The sequence below is a fragment of the Oncorhynchus gorbuscha genome, linkage group LG13 (assembly GCF_021184085.1).
Source record: "Oncorhynchus gorbuscha isolate QuinsamMale2020 ecotype Even-year linkage group LG13, OgorEven_v1.0, whole genome shotgun sequence".
Lineage (NCBI taxonomy): Eukaryota > Metazoa > Chordata > Actinopteri > Salmoniformes > Salmonidae > Oncorhynchus > Oncorhynchus gorbuscha.
In genome coordinates, this window is record NC_060185.1 from 76,763,504 (window position 1) to 76,779,403 (window position 15,900).

General features: G+C 42.4%; 1 protein-coding gene across 1 annotated transcript in view; it reads left to right on the plus strand.

Moving 5' to 3' along the window:
• Window positions 1-15,900, plus strand: part of LOC123993534 (palmitoyltransferase ZDHHC9-like) — a 47,180-nt gene that overhangs the window by 22,184 nt on the left and 9,096 nt on the right. The window contains exons 3-6 of the mRNA XM_046295789.1: window positions 10,965-11,123; window positions 12,505-12,642; window positions 13,460-13,508; window positions 13,914-14,016. Coding sequence (XP_046151745.1) covers window positions 10,965-11,123; window positions 12,505-12,642; window positions 13,460-13,508; window positions 13,914-14,016 — 449 coding nt within the window. The remainder of the gene's footprint in view (window positions 1-10,964; window positions 11,124-12,504; window positions 12,643-13,459; window positions 13,509-13,913; window positions 14,017-15,900) is intronic.

Below are 15,900 nucleotides of genomic sequence, written 5' to 3' on the forward strand. Positions count from 1 at the left end.
TGTTCTCAACTGGCCTACCTGGTTAAATAAAGGTGAAAAAAAGGGGTTTCTTTATTTGTACTATTTTCTACATTGTATAATAATAGTGAAGACATCAAAACTATGAAATAACACATGCAATCAAGTATTAAACAAATATTCTATATTTGAGTTTTCAAAGTAGCCACCCTTTGCCTTGATGACAGCTTTGCACACTCTTTGCTTTCTCTCAACCAGCTTCATGAGGTAGTCATCTGGAATGCGTTTAAATTAGCAGGTGTACCTTTTTTAATTTGTGGAATTTCATTCCTTAATGCGTTTGAGCCAATCACTTGTGTTGTGACAGGGTCGGTCTAACTCCATATTATGGCAAGAACCGCTCAAATAAGCAAAGAGAAACAACAGTCCAATACTTCAAGAAAAGTTCAGTCAATTTGGAAAATTTCAAGAACTTTGAAAGGTTCTTCAAGTGCTGTTGCAAAAACCATCAAGCGCTATGATGAAACTGGCTCTGAGGACCGCCACAGGAATGGAAGACCCAGAGTTACCACTGCTGCAGAGGATACGTTAATTAGTTACTAGACTCAGAAATTGCAGACCAAATAAATGCTTCACAGAGTTCAAGTAACTGACACATCTCAACATCAACTGTAAAGGCCTTCTTGGTTGAATTGCTGCGAAGAAACCACTACTAAAGGACACCAATAAGAAGAAGAAACTTGCTTGGGCCAAGAAACACAAGCAATGGACATTCGAGTGGAAATCTTTCCTTTTTGTCTAATGAGTCCTAATTGACAGATTCTTTTGGGGTTCCAACCACTGACTTTGTGATGCAAAGTAAGTCAACTTATGATCTCTGCACGTGTAGTTCCCACCATGAAGCATGGAGGAGATGTGATGGTGTAGGGGTGCTTTGCTTGTGACACTGCTGGTGATTTATTTAGATTTCAAGGCACACTTAAGAAGCCATACCACAGCATTCTGCAGCGATATACCATCTCATCTGGTTTGCGCTTAGTGGGAACATTTTGTTTTTTAAGAGGACAATGACCCAAAACACACCTCCAGACTGTGTAAAGACTATTTGACAAAGGAGAGTGATTGTGCTGCATCAGATGACCTGGCCTCCACAATGACCAGACCTTAACCCCCATTTGCATAGTTTGGAATGAGTTGGACCGCAGAGTGAAGGAAAAGCAGCCAATAAGTGCTCAGCATATGTGGGAACTTTTTCAAGCCTGTTGGAATAGCATTCCTCATGATGCTGGTTGAGAGAATGCCAAACCAAGTGTGTGCAAAGCTGTCACCAAGGCAAAGGGTGGCTACTTTGAAGAACCTCAAATCTCAAAAATACATTTGGGTTACTACATGATTCCATATGTGTTATTTAATAGTTTTGATGTCTTCACTATTCTACACTGTTGAACAAATAAAGAAAAACCTTGAATGAGTTGGTGTCCCAACTTTTGACTAGTACTGTATATCTATGACCAACAGATGCGTATCTGTATTCCCAGTCATGTGAAATGCATAGAATAGGGCCTAATGAATTGTTTTCAATTGACAGTTCATATAAGGAAATCAAACTCAGTAAAATCTTAGAAATTGGTTGCATTTTTTTGTTCAGTGTATTTGTAGATTTGGCACCCAAACTGAATCAATGTAATGTGACATTTTCTGTAGCTCTGAAAAACTCTAAAATTCTAAGGTAAGCAATATTGTGAGCGTTCCATCTAGCCTATCAGAGGGCAAGGTAGAGCTACTGTCATGCTGCTCAGGCCTATCTAATCCTCTCCGATGTACATGAAGTGCCTAAGGGGTAGGGGCAAGCGAAGTCTCTTCCGGATGTGGGGCCTAGGAGGACTGTGGCAAGTGAAGTGTAAAGCATTTTAGAGTCATCAATACTGCAGCAGACGTGTGTCAAGCAGCAGTGTGGAGACCAGAGCCCCCTGCCTGTTGGTTAATTCATGTTTGTTATGCTTTATGCCACTAAAGTTTAGCTAATCATCCATGTTGTTCAGAGCTTATCCCCTAGTCAAACCCCTGCATTGTTACCAACTTTTTCTGCAATTTGAGGTGTACTGTTCCGAGCCTTGATGACGTCTGAATTGATCAATTTGGCCCTCCATGCCGTTCTCATTACCTAGACAACATTAGTATGCATTCATTATTATGACGGCACAACCAAATAGGAGGGTTTTGCAAACGTGTCCTTCCTATGTTCCCACGTATAAGCTTGCCAGATGTGGCTCTTAATGAACATGTACATTGCCGCACTTATAATGGCCTTTGTTTTTGATAACCTGACCACTCCCTAGTGGACTATCCACTCTTTTAGCCAGACTCTCTTTCCTGTCCATCTCTTGAGGGAAAAGCCTGTCTGCTCTGCAGTAGCCCTGCCACAGCCCAACCCTTTCTCCCTCTCTCTCTAGCTGTTCAATGTGCAGGGAAGATTCACAGTGCCCTTCATGCATCCCCCATATGGTCGAGAGGCTTGGGTGGGGGACTCGTCAGAGTTCCTCTACAGATGAGCGGTCTGGAAATGATTTGCCTATCCTGCAGGTGGTCCACTGAGAGTGCCTTTGCTGGCAGTGCTCCTTTTTTTTGTCACGGCTCTGACTCAAGCCTTCCAGTCAGAATGCATAGAGATGCTAATGGATATAGCTTGTTGGACTGATTTGCTTCCTTTGATGGCTCTGACTCAGGCCTTCCAGTGAGACAACAGTGAACCATGCTAAAGGCTATTGCATATTAGGATAACATGTGAATTGTTATTGCCTGTTCGGCTAATGGCTATTTAGCTAACATGCTATTGGGCTAACATATTAATGGGATGTAGGGATTTTGTCGAACAATGGCCGTAATGGCATTACTTAGAACAGCAAGGCCGTTCAGTTTGTGTGACATGACCTTGTTTAGTATTTTGAGTCACAGATTGCATTTGGTATTCTGCAGCAGAATCCTGCCCTCAACCTATTTTGCTCTCAAACTCGTCTTCCTCATTGTACACTAGTCTCAAAAAATCTGACCCTAGGCAACAGTGACTTGGATCTGTGTTCAATTATATACTTTTTTGGAGGAAATGCGTCACTGCCTACAGTACATCACTAGTTTATCCGCTTGAATAAAATACAAAATAGTATCTAGCAAGTTGGAGATCAGAGGTTATTTTTAATGAGTGCATTTCGCAAGTGACTCATTTGCATCAACTACCTTAACTAAAACCACTGCAAAGGTTTTGCCTGCAAACTTTGATTTTGAATCGTGACGTTCTAGCATGCCTGCCTCGTTTTATTGGTAGAGTCGCCAGAATGGTTTTCATCTTGCCTTTACATCCCCAAAATGTCTTGAATGTGCCATCATCTGGCCAGTGTGGCAATCTGTGGGGTCTGTGATGGTGTGTTAATGGGAGACAGGCAGGTGCAGATGTGTAGGCTCTAGAACCCAGGCTGCCCGGCATATTGATGAAGGCTCAGCTGTGGTGCTCTGACACTTAGACCCGTTAGTAGCTGGCTCCTGGAGGACAACTTATCGGATGAGAACCTATCCTCCTGGCATATATAATGGGCCGACCAGGACCAGCTCTTCACAAAGGACCGCATGTATGGTCTCATTCACCTCTGGAGTCCTACCGTAATTAATTAACAAAGCAATGGTTTTAAGTGGAAAGTGGTTTGATATAACTTACTGTGATTCGACATTGTGATTTGTTAAAAAGCCTGGTGTTTCTTTAAACATGTTTTGCAGCATTTGATGAAGCCATTTGACCACCGTCTTGTGTCCTGTACATTACACTTTGCTGATTTGTCCTGTACATGGTGTTGATTTGTACATTTTTCATCAAAGGTGGTAGCAAGATCCTCTTAAAAAATGTATTCTGCTTTCTTGCAGAGCCTCTTGTTCAATCATACAAAGACGTTGGGGGTGGTATGGCCTCTATGCTTTTAGAGCAAACTGTGTAAATGTTTGATTTGGTTCCAGTTGTGATGTCTCTCCACCTATCCTAGTATTCATTCCCCCTGGCGGTATTCAGTAATGTTATTTGAATAATTAAAATATAAGTGATTTACACTACATGCAGTTGAAGTCGGAAGTTTACATACACCTTAACCAAGTACATTTAAACTCAGTTTTTCACAATTCCTGACATTTAATCCTAGTAATAATGTCCTGTCTTAGGTCAGTTAGGATCACCACTTTATTTTAAGAATGTGAAATGTCAGAATAACAGTAGAGGAATGGTTTTTCAGCTTTTATTTATTTCATCACATTCCCAGTTGGTCAGAAGTTTACATACAATCAGTTAGTATTTGGTAGCATTGCCTTTTTTAAATGGTTTAACTTGGATCAAACGTTTCAGATAGCCTTCCACAAGCTTCCCACAATAGGTTAGGTGAATTTTGGCCCATTTCTCCTGACAGAGCTGGTGTAACTGAGTCAGTCGCACACGCTTTTTCAGTTCTGCCCATGAATTTTCTATGGGATTGAGGTCAGGGCTTTGTGATGGCCACTCCATTACCTTGACTTTGTTGTCCTTAAGCCATTTTGCCACAACTTTGGAAGTATGCTTGGAGTCATTGCAAACCGTAGTCTGTTTTTTTATGGCTGTTTTGGAGCAGTGACTTCTTCCTTGCTGAGCGGCCTTTCAGGTTATGTCGATATAGGACTCGTTTTTACTGTGGATATAAACACTTTTGTACCTGTTTCCTCCAGCATCTTCACAAGGTTGTTGTTCTGTGATTGATTTGCACTTTTCGCACCACAGTACGTTCATCTCTAGGAGACAGAAGGCTTCTCCTTCCTGAGCTGTATGACGGCTGCGTGGTCCCATGGTGTTTTAATACTTGCATACTATTGTTTGTACAGATGAACGTGGTACCTTCAGGCTTTTGGAAATTGCTCCCAAGAATGAACCAGACTTGTGTATGTCTACAATTATTTGATTTCTTTTGAATTTTCCATGATGTCAAGCAAAGAGCCACCGAGTTTGAAGGTAGTCCTTGAAATACATCCACAGGTGCACCTCCAATTGACTCAAATGATATCAATTAGCCTATCTATTTGTCAGTTTCTTCTGAAACTCGTCAGTCTATTCTTGTTCTAAGAAATGAAGGCTATTACATGGCTTTTTTTCTGGCCACTCTTCTGTAAAACCCAGCTCTGTGGAGTGTACGGCTTAGTGGTCCTACGGACAGATACCCCAATCTCCGCTGTGGAGCTTTACAGCTCCTTCAGGGTTATCTTTGTTATGCCTCTGATTAATGCCCACCTTGCCTGGTCTGTGAGTTTTGGTGAGTGGCCCTCTCTTGGCAGGTTTGTTGTGGTGCCATATTCTTTCAAAATAATATATAAGGGATTTAACGGTGCTCTGTGGGATGTTCAAAGTTTTGTATATATTTTTATAACCCAACCCTGATCTGTACTTCCCAACAACTTTAACTTTGTCCCTGACCGGTTTGAAGAGTGCCTTGGTCTTCATGGTACTGCTTGCTTAGTGGTGCCCCTTGCTTAGTGGTATTGCAGACTCTGGAGCCTTTCAGAACAGGTGTACGGTCATGGCCAAATGTTTTGAATGACACAAATATACATTTTTGTTTGTATGATGGCAATTTGCATATACTCCAGAATGTTATGAAGAGTGATCAGATGAATTGCAATTAATTTCAAAGTCCCTCCTTTAAAATGCAAATGAACTGAATCCCCCAAAAACATTTCCACTGCATTTCAGCACTGCCACAAAAGATCAGCTGACATGTCATAAGGTGAATGCACCAATTTGTAAGTCGCTCTGGATAAGAGCGTCTGCTAAATGATGTAAATGTAAATGTAAATGTCAGTGATTCTCTCGTCAACACAAGTGTGAGTGTTGACAAAGACTAGGCTGGAGATCACTCTCATGTTGATTGAGTTTGAATAATAGACTGGAAGCTTCAGAAGGAGGGTGGTGCTTGGAATCATTGTTCTTCCTCTGTCAACCATGGTTACCTGCAAGGAAACATGTGCCGTCATCATTGCTTTGCAGGAAAAGGGCTTCACAGGCAAGGATATTGCTGCCAGTAAGATTGCACCTAAATCAACCATTTATCAGATCATCAAGAACTTCAAGGAGAGTGGTTCAATTTTTGTGAAGAAGGCTTCAGGGCGCCCAAGAAAGTCCAGCAACCCCCAGGACCGTCTCCTAAAGTTGATTCAGCTGCGGGATCAGGGCACCTACAGTACAGAGCTTGCTCAGGAATGGCAGCAGGCAGGTGTGAGTGCATCTGTATGCACAGTGAGGTGAAGACTTTTGGAGGATGGCCTGGTGTCAAGAAGGGCAGAAAAGAAGCCACTTCTCTCCAGGAAAAACATCAGGGACAGACTGATATTCTGCAAAAGGTACAGGGATTGGACTGCTGAGGACAGGGGTAAAGTCATTTTCTCTGAATCCCCTTTCCGATTGTTTGGGGCATCCGGAGAAGACGAGGTGCGTGCTACCATCAGTTCTGTGTCATGCCAACAGTAAAGCATCCTGAGACCATTCATGTATGGGGTTGCTTCTCAGCCAAGGGAGTGGGCTCACTCACAATTCTTCCTAAGAACACAACCATGAATAAAGAATGGTACCAACACATCCTCCGAGAACGACTTCTCCCAACCATCCAGGAACAGTTTGGTGACGAACAATGCCTTTTCCAGCATGATGGAGCACCTTCCCATAAGGCAAAAGTGATAACTAAGTGGCTCAGGGAACAATCATCTATATTTTGGGTCCATGGCCAGGAAACTCCCCAAACCCTAATCCCATTAAGAATTTGTGGTCAATCCTCAAGAGGCGGGTGGACAAACAAAAACTCACAAATTCTGACAAACTCCAAGCATTGATTATGCAAGAATGGACTGCCATCAGTGAGGATGTGGCCCAGAAGTTAATTGACAGCATGCCAGGGCGGATTGCAGAGGTCTTGAAAAAGAAGGGTCAACACTGCAAATATTGACTCTTTGCATCAACTTCATGTAATTGTCAATTAAAGCCTTTGACACATGAAATGCTTGTAATTATACTTCAGTATTTCATAGTAACATCTGACAAAAAATCTAAAGACACTGAAGCAGCAAACTTTGTGGAAATTAATGTTTGTGTCATTCTCAAAACTTTTGGCCACGACTGTGTGTATATACTGAGATCATGTGACACTTAGATTGCACACAGGTGGACATTATTTAACTAATAACGTGACTTCTGAAGCTAATTGGTTGCACCAGATCTTATTTAGGGGCTTCATAGCAAAGGGGGTAAATACATATGCACGCACCACTTTTCCGTTAATTGTTTTAGAATATTTTGACAAGTTTTTTAAAAATCACTTCACCAATGTGGACTGTTTATGTCCATTACGTCATATCCAAATAAAAATCCAATTAAATTACAAGTTGTAATGCAACAAAATAGGAAAAACATCAAGGGGGATGAATACTTCTGCAAGGCATTGTAGCACGTGAAAATCATCTCTCATCGGTTGCAACACTCACTACCAAGTTCCAAACTGCCTCTGGCAGCAATGTCAGCACAAGAACCGTTTGCCGGGAAACTCATGAAATGGGTTTCCGTGGCCGAGTAGCCACACACAAGCTTAAAAGATCACCATGCGCAATTTGCTGGTGTGGTGTAATGCTCGCCGCCAGTGGACTCTGGAGCAGTGGAAACATGTTCTCTGGAATGATGAATCCCACTTCATCATCTTGCAGTCAGACGGCCGAATCTGGGTTTGGCAGATGCCAGGATAATGCTACCTGCCCCAATGCTTAGTGCCAACTACAAAGTTTGGAGGAGGAATAATGGTCTGGGGCTGTTTTTCATGGTCCGGGATAGTCCCCTTAGTTCCAGTGAAGGGTAATCTTAACGCTGACTATGACATTCTAGACAATTCTGTGTTTCCAACTTTGTGGCAACAGTTGGGGAAGGCCCTTTTCCTGTTTCATTATGACAATGCCCCCGTGCATATTCAAGGTCCATACAGAAATGCTTTGTCGATCGGTGTGGAAGAACTTGACTGGCCTGCACAGAGCCCTGACCTCAAACACACCAAACACCTTATGGATGAATTGGAACACCGACTGCGAGCCAGGCCTAATCGCCCAACATCAGTGCTTGACCTCACTAATGCTCTTGTGGCTGAATGGAAGCAAGTCCCCACAGCAATTTTTCCAACATCTAATGGAAAGCCTTCCCAGAAGAGTGGAGGCTGTTATAGCAGCAAAGGGGGGACCAACACCATATTAATGACAATGATTTTGAAATGAGATGGTCGACAAGCAGGTGTCCACATTCTTTTGTACATCTAGTGTTTGTAAAACAGGACTATATACTAGAGGTCGACCGATTTTTAATTAGGGACGATTTTTCAAGTTTTCATAACAATCGGTAATCAGCATTTTTGGACACCTATTATGGCCGATTACATTGCACTCCACGAGGAGACTGCGTGGCAGGCTTGACTACCTTTTTACGCTAGTGCAGCAAGGAGCCAAGGTACGTTGCTAGCTAGCATTTCATTTTATCTTATAAAAAAACAATCAATCTTAAAATAATCAGTAGTTAACTATACATGGTTGATATTAATAGTTTATCTAGCTTGTCCTGAGTTGCATATAATCGATGTGGTACCTGTTAATTTCTCATCGAATCACAGCCTACTTCGCCAAATGGGTGATGATTTAACAAGCGCAATCGCGAAAAAAGCACTGTCGTTGCACCAATGTGTAGCTAACCATAAACATCAATGCCTTTCTTAATCAATACACATGTATATATTTTTAAACCTGCATATTTAGTTAATATTGCCTGCTAACATGAATTTATTTTAATGATGGAAATTGTGTCACTTCTTTTGCGTTCTGTGCAAGCAGAGTCAGGGTATAATGCAGCAGTTTGGGCTGCCTGGCTCGTAGCAAACTGTGTGAAGACCATTTCTTCCTAACAAAGACCGTAATTAATTTGTTGGAATTGTACATAATTATGACATAACGTTGAAGGTTGTGCAATGTTACCCCAATATTTAGACTTGGATGCCACCCGTTCGGTAAAATAGGGAACGGTTCCGTATTTCACTGAAAGAATAAACGTTTTGTTTTCGAAATGATAGTTTCTGGATTTTACCATATTAATGACCTAAGGCGATTTTATTTTTAAATCGGTATCAGCTTTTTTTGGTCCTCCAATAATTGGTAACAATGTTGAAAAAATCATAATCGGTCGACCTCTACTATATACCCTGACACAGCACGACACATCGTCCCAGGTCCAGGCTAATAAATAACAATAACATCATGATTTAAAAAATATTTTTAATAAATGTAATTCACTGACATTCTTAAGGTTCAACTATTCTGGTGTGTGTACTTCCAAAGCCCTTCATCTTTATCAGCCTGTGTGGATTAACTCACAGCTTTACTGTGTAGATATTCAACACAATAGGAACCTTGATTTCCACCGGCTTTGAATACAATTCTTTGAAGTGAAGCTGGCAACGGGCAGTGCAAGATTCTCATTACATACCTTCTACTATATATTTGTCTAGTTGAGGCACTGTGGGTCAATTTAAAAGAAAAATGTATCCTTTAGTTTAGTCTGGTATATTTAGTCGACTGAAAATGTGTACTGTACAAAAATATAAACACAACATGTAAAGTGTTGGTCCATGTTTTATGAGCTGAAATAAAATATCCCAGAAATGTTCTATATGCACAAAAGCTAATTTCTCTCTAATTTTGTGCACAAATCTGTTTACATCCCTGTTCGTGGGCATTTCTCCTTTGCCAAGATAATTAATCCACCTGACCGGTGTGGCATATCAAGAAGCTGATTAAACTGCATGATCATTACACAGGTGCAACTTGTGCTGGGGACAATAAAAGGCCACTCTAAAATGTGCAGTATTGTCACAACACAATGCCACAGATGTCTGTGTGTAATTGGCGTGCTGACTGCAGGAATGTCCACCAGAGCTTTTGCCAGAGAAATGAATGCTCCTTTCTCTACCATAAGCCGCCTCAAGATGTTTGGCAGTATGCCTAACCGGCCTCACTACCACAGACCACGTGTAACCATGCCAGCCCAGGACCTCCACATCTAGCTTCTTCACCTGCGGGATAGTCTGAGACCAGCCGATGAAACTGTGGTTTTGCATGACTTAAGAATTTCTGCACAAACTGTCAAACCGTCTCCGTGAAGCTCATCTGCATGCAAATATTCCCCTTCGATGGCCACTGGTATGCTGGAGAAGTGTGCTCTTCACGGATGAATCCTGGTTTCAACTCTACCTAACCTCCATGTTTCAGCATGATAATAATGCACAGCCCCATGTCTCAAGGATCTGTACACAATTCCTGGAAGCTGAAAATGTTCTAGTTCTTCTATGGCCTGCATACTCAAAAGACGTCACCCATTGAGCCCGTTTGGGATGCTCTGGATCGACGTGTACGACAGCGTGTTCCAATATCCAGCAACTTCGCATAGCCATTGAAGAGGAGTGGGACAACATTCCACAGGCCCCAATCAAGTCTGATCAACTTGATGCGAAGGAGATGTTGCGCTGCATGAGGAAATGTTGGTCACACCACAGATACTGACTGGTTTTCAAATCCATGGTGACCAAATTATGCATGTCTGTACTCCAAAATCCATAGGGTCTAATGAATTTATTTCAATTGACTGATTTCCTTTTGAACTGTAACTCAGTAAAATATTTTGAAATTGTTGCATTTATGTTTTTGTTCAGTGTAATTTCCCTGTGGTCTGTGACTCCTAAATGTGACCAACCTTGTTTAAAACATGACTGAATAAAAATTATCATTATTCCTGGTTAAAATACAATTTATACCAAGAGTAGGCTAAACCTGTTTGTGAAACTTGCATTACACAGTATGATAATGACTAGATTGTTAACTGAGTGTAAACCAAAATGGGCACCTTTTGTTGATGTCTCCTTTCCCTCTGTTTTTCACAGAGGCGACCAATGGGAACGTCCCGGCTGGGCAGCGGCCTCCACCTCGGATCCGCAATGTCCAAATCAATGGGCAGATTGTCAAACTGAAGTACTGCTACACCTGCAAGATCTTCCGACCACCTCGTGCCTCACACTGCAGTATATGTGACAACTGCGTGGGTAAGGGAGAGCACTCTTCTCCTCCTGCTCTCTTCAGTTTTTAATTCATTTTGTTATCATAGAAGAATTCACTCTGACACTGGGTATTGTATTGGGGACTAGCTTTTCCTTTATCAGTGGGTGAAGGACACATTCTACAGAAGTTTTTAAATGTTTGCTCAAGACTTGACCTTGCCTACATTGATTTGTCAATGTTGTTAAAACCACACACAGGGCAGTTCCATGTAAAACACCTTACTTCCAGATAATAACCACGCCCACTAGTTGTATTCAAAATGTGATTGGATTCTTTTTTTACAAAAATAAATCAGTGAAATACAACACAGACTTGATTGCATTGAGGAAGAAGTAGTGTATTTTTGTTTCGTCTTGCTCCTGGGCAAAGCTGTATGTACATCAAACCCTCTCCCTTCCTTGATTGTATAGAGCCCTTAGTGCAGAGTATCCTGTAAGGAGACAGGCTGCTGTGTCATGATGGGGGGGTGTGACCCAGACAGACTGTAGCAGGTGCACTGGCCCCACACAGACGGCCCTGTGTTCTAACCATGACTGTGCATAGAGGCACACACTGATCCTCCACAGTCTTCTCTATCCTCGCTCTGTACTTGTGGGCGCGGGCGTGCGTGCCATTATATGATTTAGTAGTCTATCTACACGAGGCTCATATAACGTATATCTGATGGTTCTTCCTCATTGTTATTATGCTCCAATGCAGAAGTCTTCCCACCTGCATGCTGTCATAATTTATTTAAATAATGTTGTGAAACTATCCAGGGTGTGCTTGTTATCTGCCACAGGGAGAACCGTTTGAAGCCAGATGTTTTGCCTCGGAAGCTATCTGACCCAGCATTGACTCTGGTAATAATGAGATGGGGGTCACTATATTCAGACCAGAGGGAATTATGAGGAAACGGCTCCTATTGCTTGTAATAACCGTGCGCTCGTCTTTGAGGGTTAGTGACCTTTTGTAGCAGAGGACATTTGGATAATGGCTGCTTTACCTTTGTTGAACAGGTTGTTGTCAGAATTAGTTGTCAATGTCTACCTAGCTAGACGCGTGGAAGGCAATGTGATGCCAATATGTTGGTCTGCCAAATTCATTACTGGTCTATGTGTGTGTGTCTCTCTCTTTGTTATAGCCTGCAGTTTACTCTTTGTTAGTCAAATGTCTTGTACTATCTTTGATACATTAAACCAGCAGAACTTTGGGGGAGGGTCTATCCTATGCACTCATTGGCATCTCCAAGTTAAATTGAACTAAGTTAGTTTTTTTGTGTCTCTGATGGAGTGGCGTTTTGATCCCATGTCCCCAGAACCTCTTCCCATCGGTCTTTAACCTCATCCACCTCAGCCTTTAACCTCATCCCCCTCTTCTCTACAGATCGCTTTGACCATCACTGTCCCTGGGTGGGCAACTGTGTGGGCAAGAGGAACTACCGTTACTTCTACCTGTTCACCCTGTCCCTGTCTCTGCTCACCATCTACATCTTCACCTTCAATATCGTACACGTGGTGATGCGTGAGTATTCTCCTGGAGCTACAGGGAGGTGTGTGTGTGTGTGTGTGTGTGTGTGTGTGTGTGTGTGTGTGTGTGTGTGTGTGTGTGTGTGTGTGTGTGTGTGTGTGTGTGTGTGTGTGTGTGTGTGTGTGTGTGTGTGTGTGTGTGTGTGTGTGTGTGTGTGTGTGTGTGTGTGTGTGTGTGTGTGTGTGTGTGTGTGTGTGAGGCTTGGCACGCCGGAATGTTACTGTTGTGTCACAGCCAAGACCAGAGCAGCTTTTGATATTCTAAGGTAGGTCCAGGTCAGTTTCGGACCATGACAGATTCCAAGACATGGTGTTTACTGATTGGTGGATAGGAAATGCACAGGTTTGCAGGAAGCTGTCACCTATTGATAGTTGAGGGAATGTAACCAAACTGGATGGGGCTTGTCAAGTGAGTGATGTGGGCTAAATATGGTGATGAAACCGAGACCTAGTTCAGCTGAGGCTTGACTAAAGCGTGAAGTGACATGCAACGCTAACTGCCTGGATGACACACACTCTCTTTTGTGTTCCTATATGGGCCTTTTACAGACAGCAGGAGGCAGGGAAGAGCATAGAGCATTTAAAGTTAGAATAATTAGCTCCGGGCTTCTGAGCTTAATTCAAGCCTCAGTCAGCGTGCTGTCGATGTTGTCCCTAATTTGTATTAATCATTTCTTTTTTTAATGGTGGAGTGGAGTGAGTGAGAGGGGAATATTTAAGTGCATGTCTTAGAGCGTATTAGATGTGTGTGGTGTGTTTGAGAGCTTGAGTGTATCACAGAAACCCTCTTAACTATGTACACGTCTCTACAGGCTCGGTGAACTCCGGGTTTGTGAAGACACTACAGGACACACCTGGGACATATCCTTTAAGTTCTACAAAGTTTGGCGTCACTTAGAAATGTCCTTGTTTTTGAAAGAAAAGCACAAAAAAAGTTAATTTAAAATAACATCAAATTGATCAGAAATACAGTGTAGCTTCCTCCACCGTAGCTTCCTCCTTAGGGCCACCGTAGCTTCCCCTTTGGGCCACCATAGCTTCTCCCTTAGGGCCACTAAAAGAAACGAAGATAATTATTAATAATACAGAATTTAGTTTGAGTCAAATTGAGTTATAAGCTGAATCGTCACTGGGGCATGGAATGTCAAAAGACCTAATAAATCATTAGTGATTGCAGTAATGTCATGAAAGACCTATCCTTGACCTGTGGACTTTGAGAGCTTGTAGTATAGTATCTGTGCTGTTGTTTCCTTAACCTGATCCCACTGTGCTGGAAGTGCTGGTGTGCTTCTTCACCTTGTGGTCAGTGGTGGGACTGACAGGCTTCCATACTTACCTGATCTCCCTCAACCAGACCACCAATGAGGACGTGAGTATCTATATTCTCTACCATTCTCTATATTATGTCTCAATAGTTTAAACTAGCGTCCTCTATCTATCACTGGTGATTTAAAGAATGGAGATATGGAAAGGGAGGACATTTTAGATTGACACAGCTGGTCATCTTGGAAATATTAGACCTAGGGCAGCAGCACTAGGTCAGGGAATCATGATGGATTATCTTGATCAATTAGATTTAACAATAATAATTATTATTCTGTGGAGTGTACTTTTCAGACAGACAACTCTTCCAACAAATCACAAGTTTGGGTAGACGGGGCTTGCTCATTAAAAACTCTTACCATAGCCAGTAGGCAGACCTGCCCAGAATGTTGCGATATAAAACCAAAGTTTGCAGGCAAAACCTTTGCAGTGGTTTCAGTGAAGGTGATTGATACAAACTAGCCACTTGTGAAACTCACTCTCTTGCTAGTTACTATTTTGTGTCCGGGGGATGTTTACGCTAGGGCAACAAGTGGATAAGGCAATGTTGTAAGAAAGCCGGATGTCTCCACTCTGCCCTTTCCTCTCTGCCAAACCACGTTTAAGTACAGGCGGGTATGCTGGAACATTGGTGCATTGTGGGAGGCAAGCCGTCTCTCTAGAGACACTACACAGCTGGACACATGAGTAAAACGTTTTTACATAACCACAGATCTGGGTTCAGATGAACCCTTCCCCTAGTACATAACCATAAGGAGCTGTAATAAGATCGAACCCTGTGTCAGTTGTTAGGATCTTCTTCACTCCAGGGTACGGTTAATGCTAAAAGGGGAGTGCTAACATGGCGGGGCTTCATTTGGCTGGAAAGATACACACTTAGGGTGGGTAGTGTAAACATTACAGTTATATCACCTGTCACCTAGGCAACCACACACCCTTTTTGTGCTTTGCAGTCTTATTTGGCACTAAAAGGCTGGAATCAATCAAATCCGTCATAGCAATGTTTACTTTATATGACCATTGCGTATGAACGGTGATGCAGGAGTGACTGAAGTTTGATACCTGGCACTCTTAGATACTCAAATCCGTGGGTATTACATAAACAAAACCATTAAAAAAATAATAATAATTTAAAAACCTTTTGAATATTGAGGCGTTTGTCAGTGTCGCTACCGCCTCCCCTTGTCCTCACTCCCAGCTGACCTTGTGTTGGTGTGGCGGGAGGATTCTGCTCTGCAGTAGTGTCCTGTGTATGCAGCCGTACAGTGCCTTCGGAAAGTATTCAGACCCCTTGACTTTTTCCACATTTTTGTTACAAAATAGTTTTTCCCTCATCAATCTAGACACAGTAGCCTATAATGACAAAGCAAAAACGGGTTAGACATTTTTGCAAATTTATTATATATATTTTTTTAACTGATCACATTTACATGAGTATTCAGACCCTCTCATCAAGTGTGCTTGGGCATGACACTACAAGCTTGGCACACCTGTATTTGAGTTTATTCCAATCTTCTCTGCAGAACCTCTCAAGCTCTGTCAGGTTGGACGGGGAATGTTGCTGCAAAACTATTTTCAGGTCTTTCCAGAGATGTATGGTTGGGTTCAAGTCCGGGCTCTGGCTGGGTCATTCAAGGACATTCAGAGACTTTTCCCCGAAGCACGTCCTGAGCGCTCTGGAGCAGGTTTTCATCAAGGATCTCTCTGTACTTCGCTTCATTAATCGTTGCCTCGATCCTGACTGTCTCCCAGTCCCTGCCGATGAAAAACATCCCCACAGCATGATTCTGCCACCACCATGCTTCACCTTAGGGATGGTGTCAGGTTTCCTCCAGATGTGATGCTTGGTATTCAAGCCAAAGAGTGCAATCTTGGTTTCATCATACCAGAGAATCTTTGTTTCTCATGGTCTGAGTCTTTGTGTGCCTTT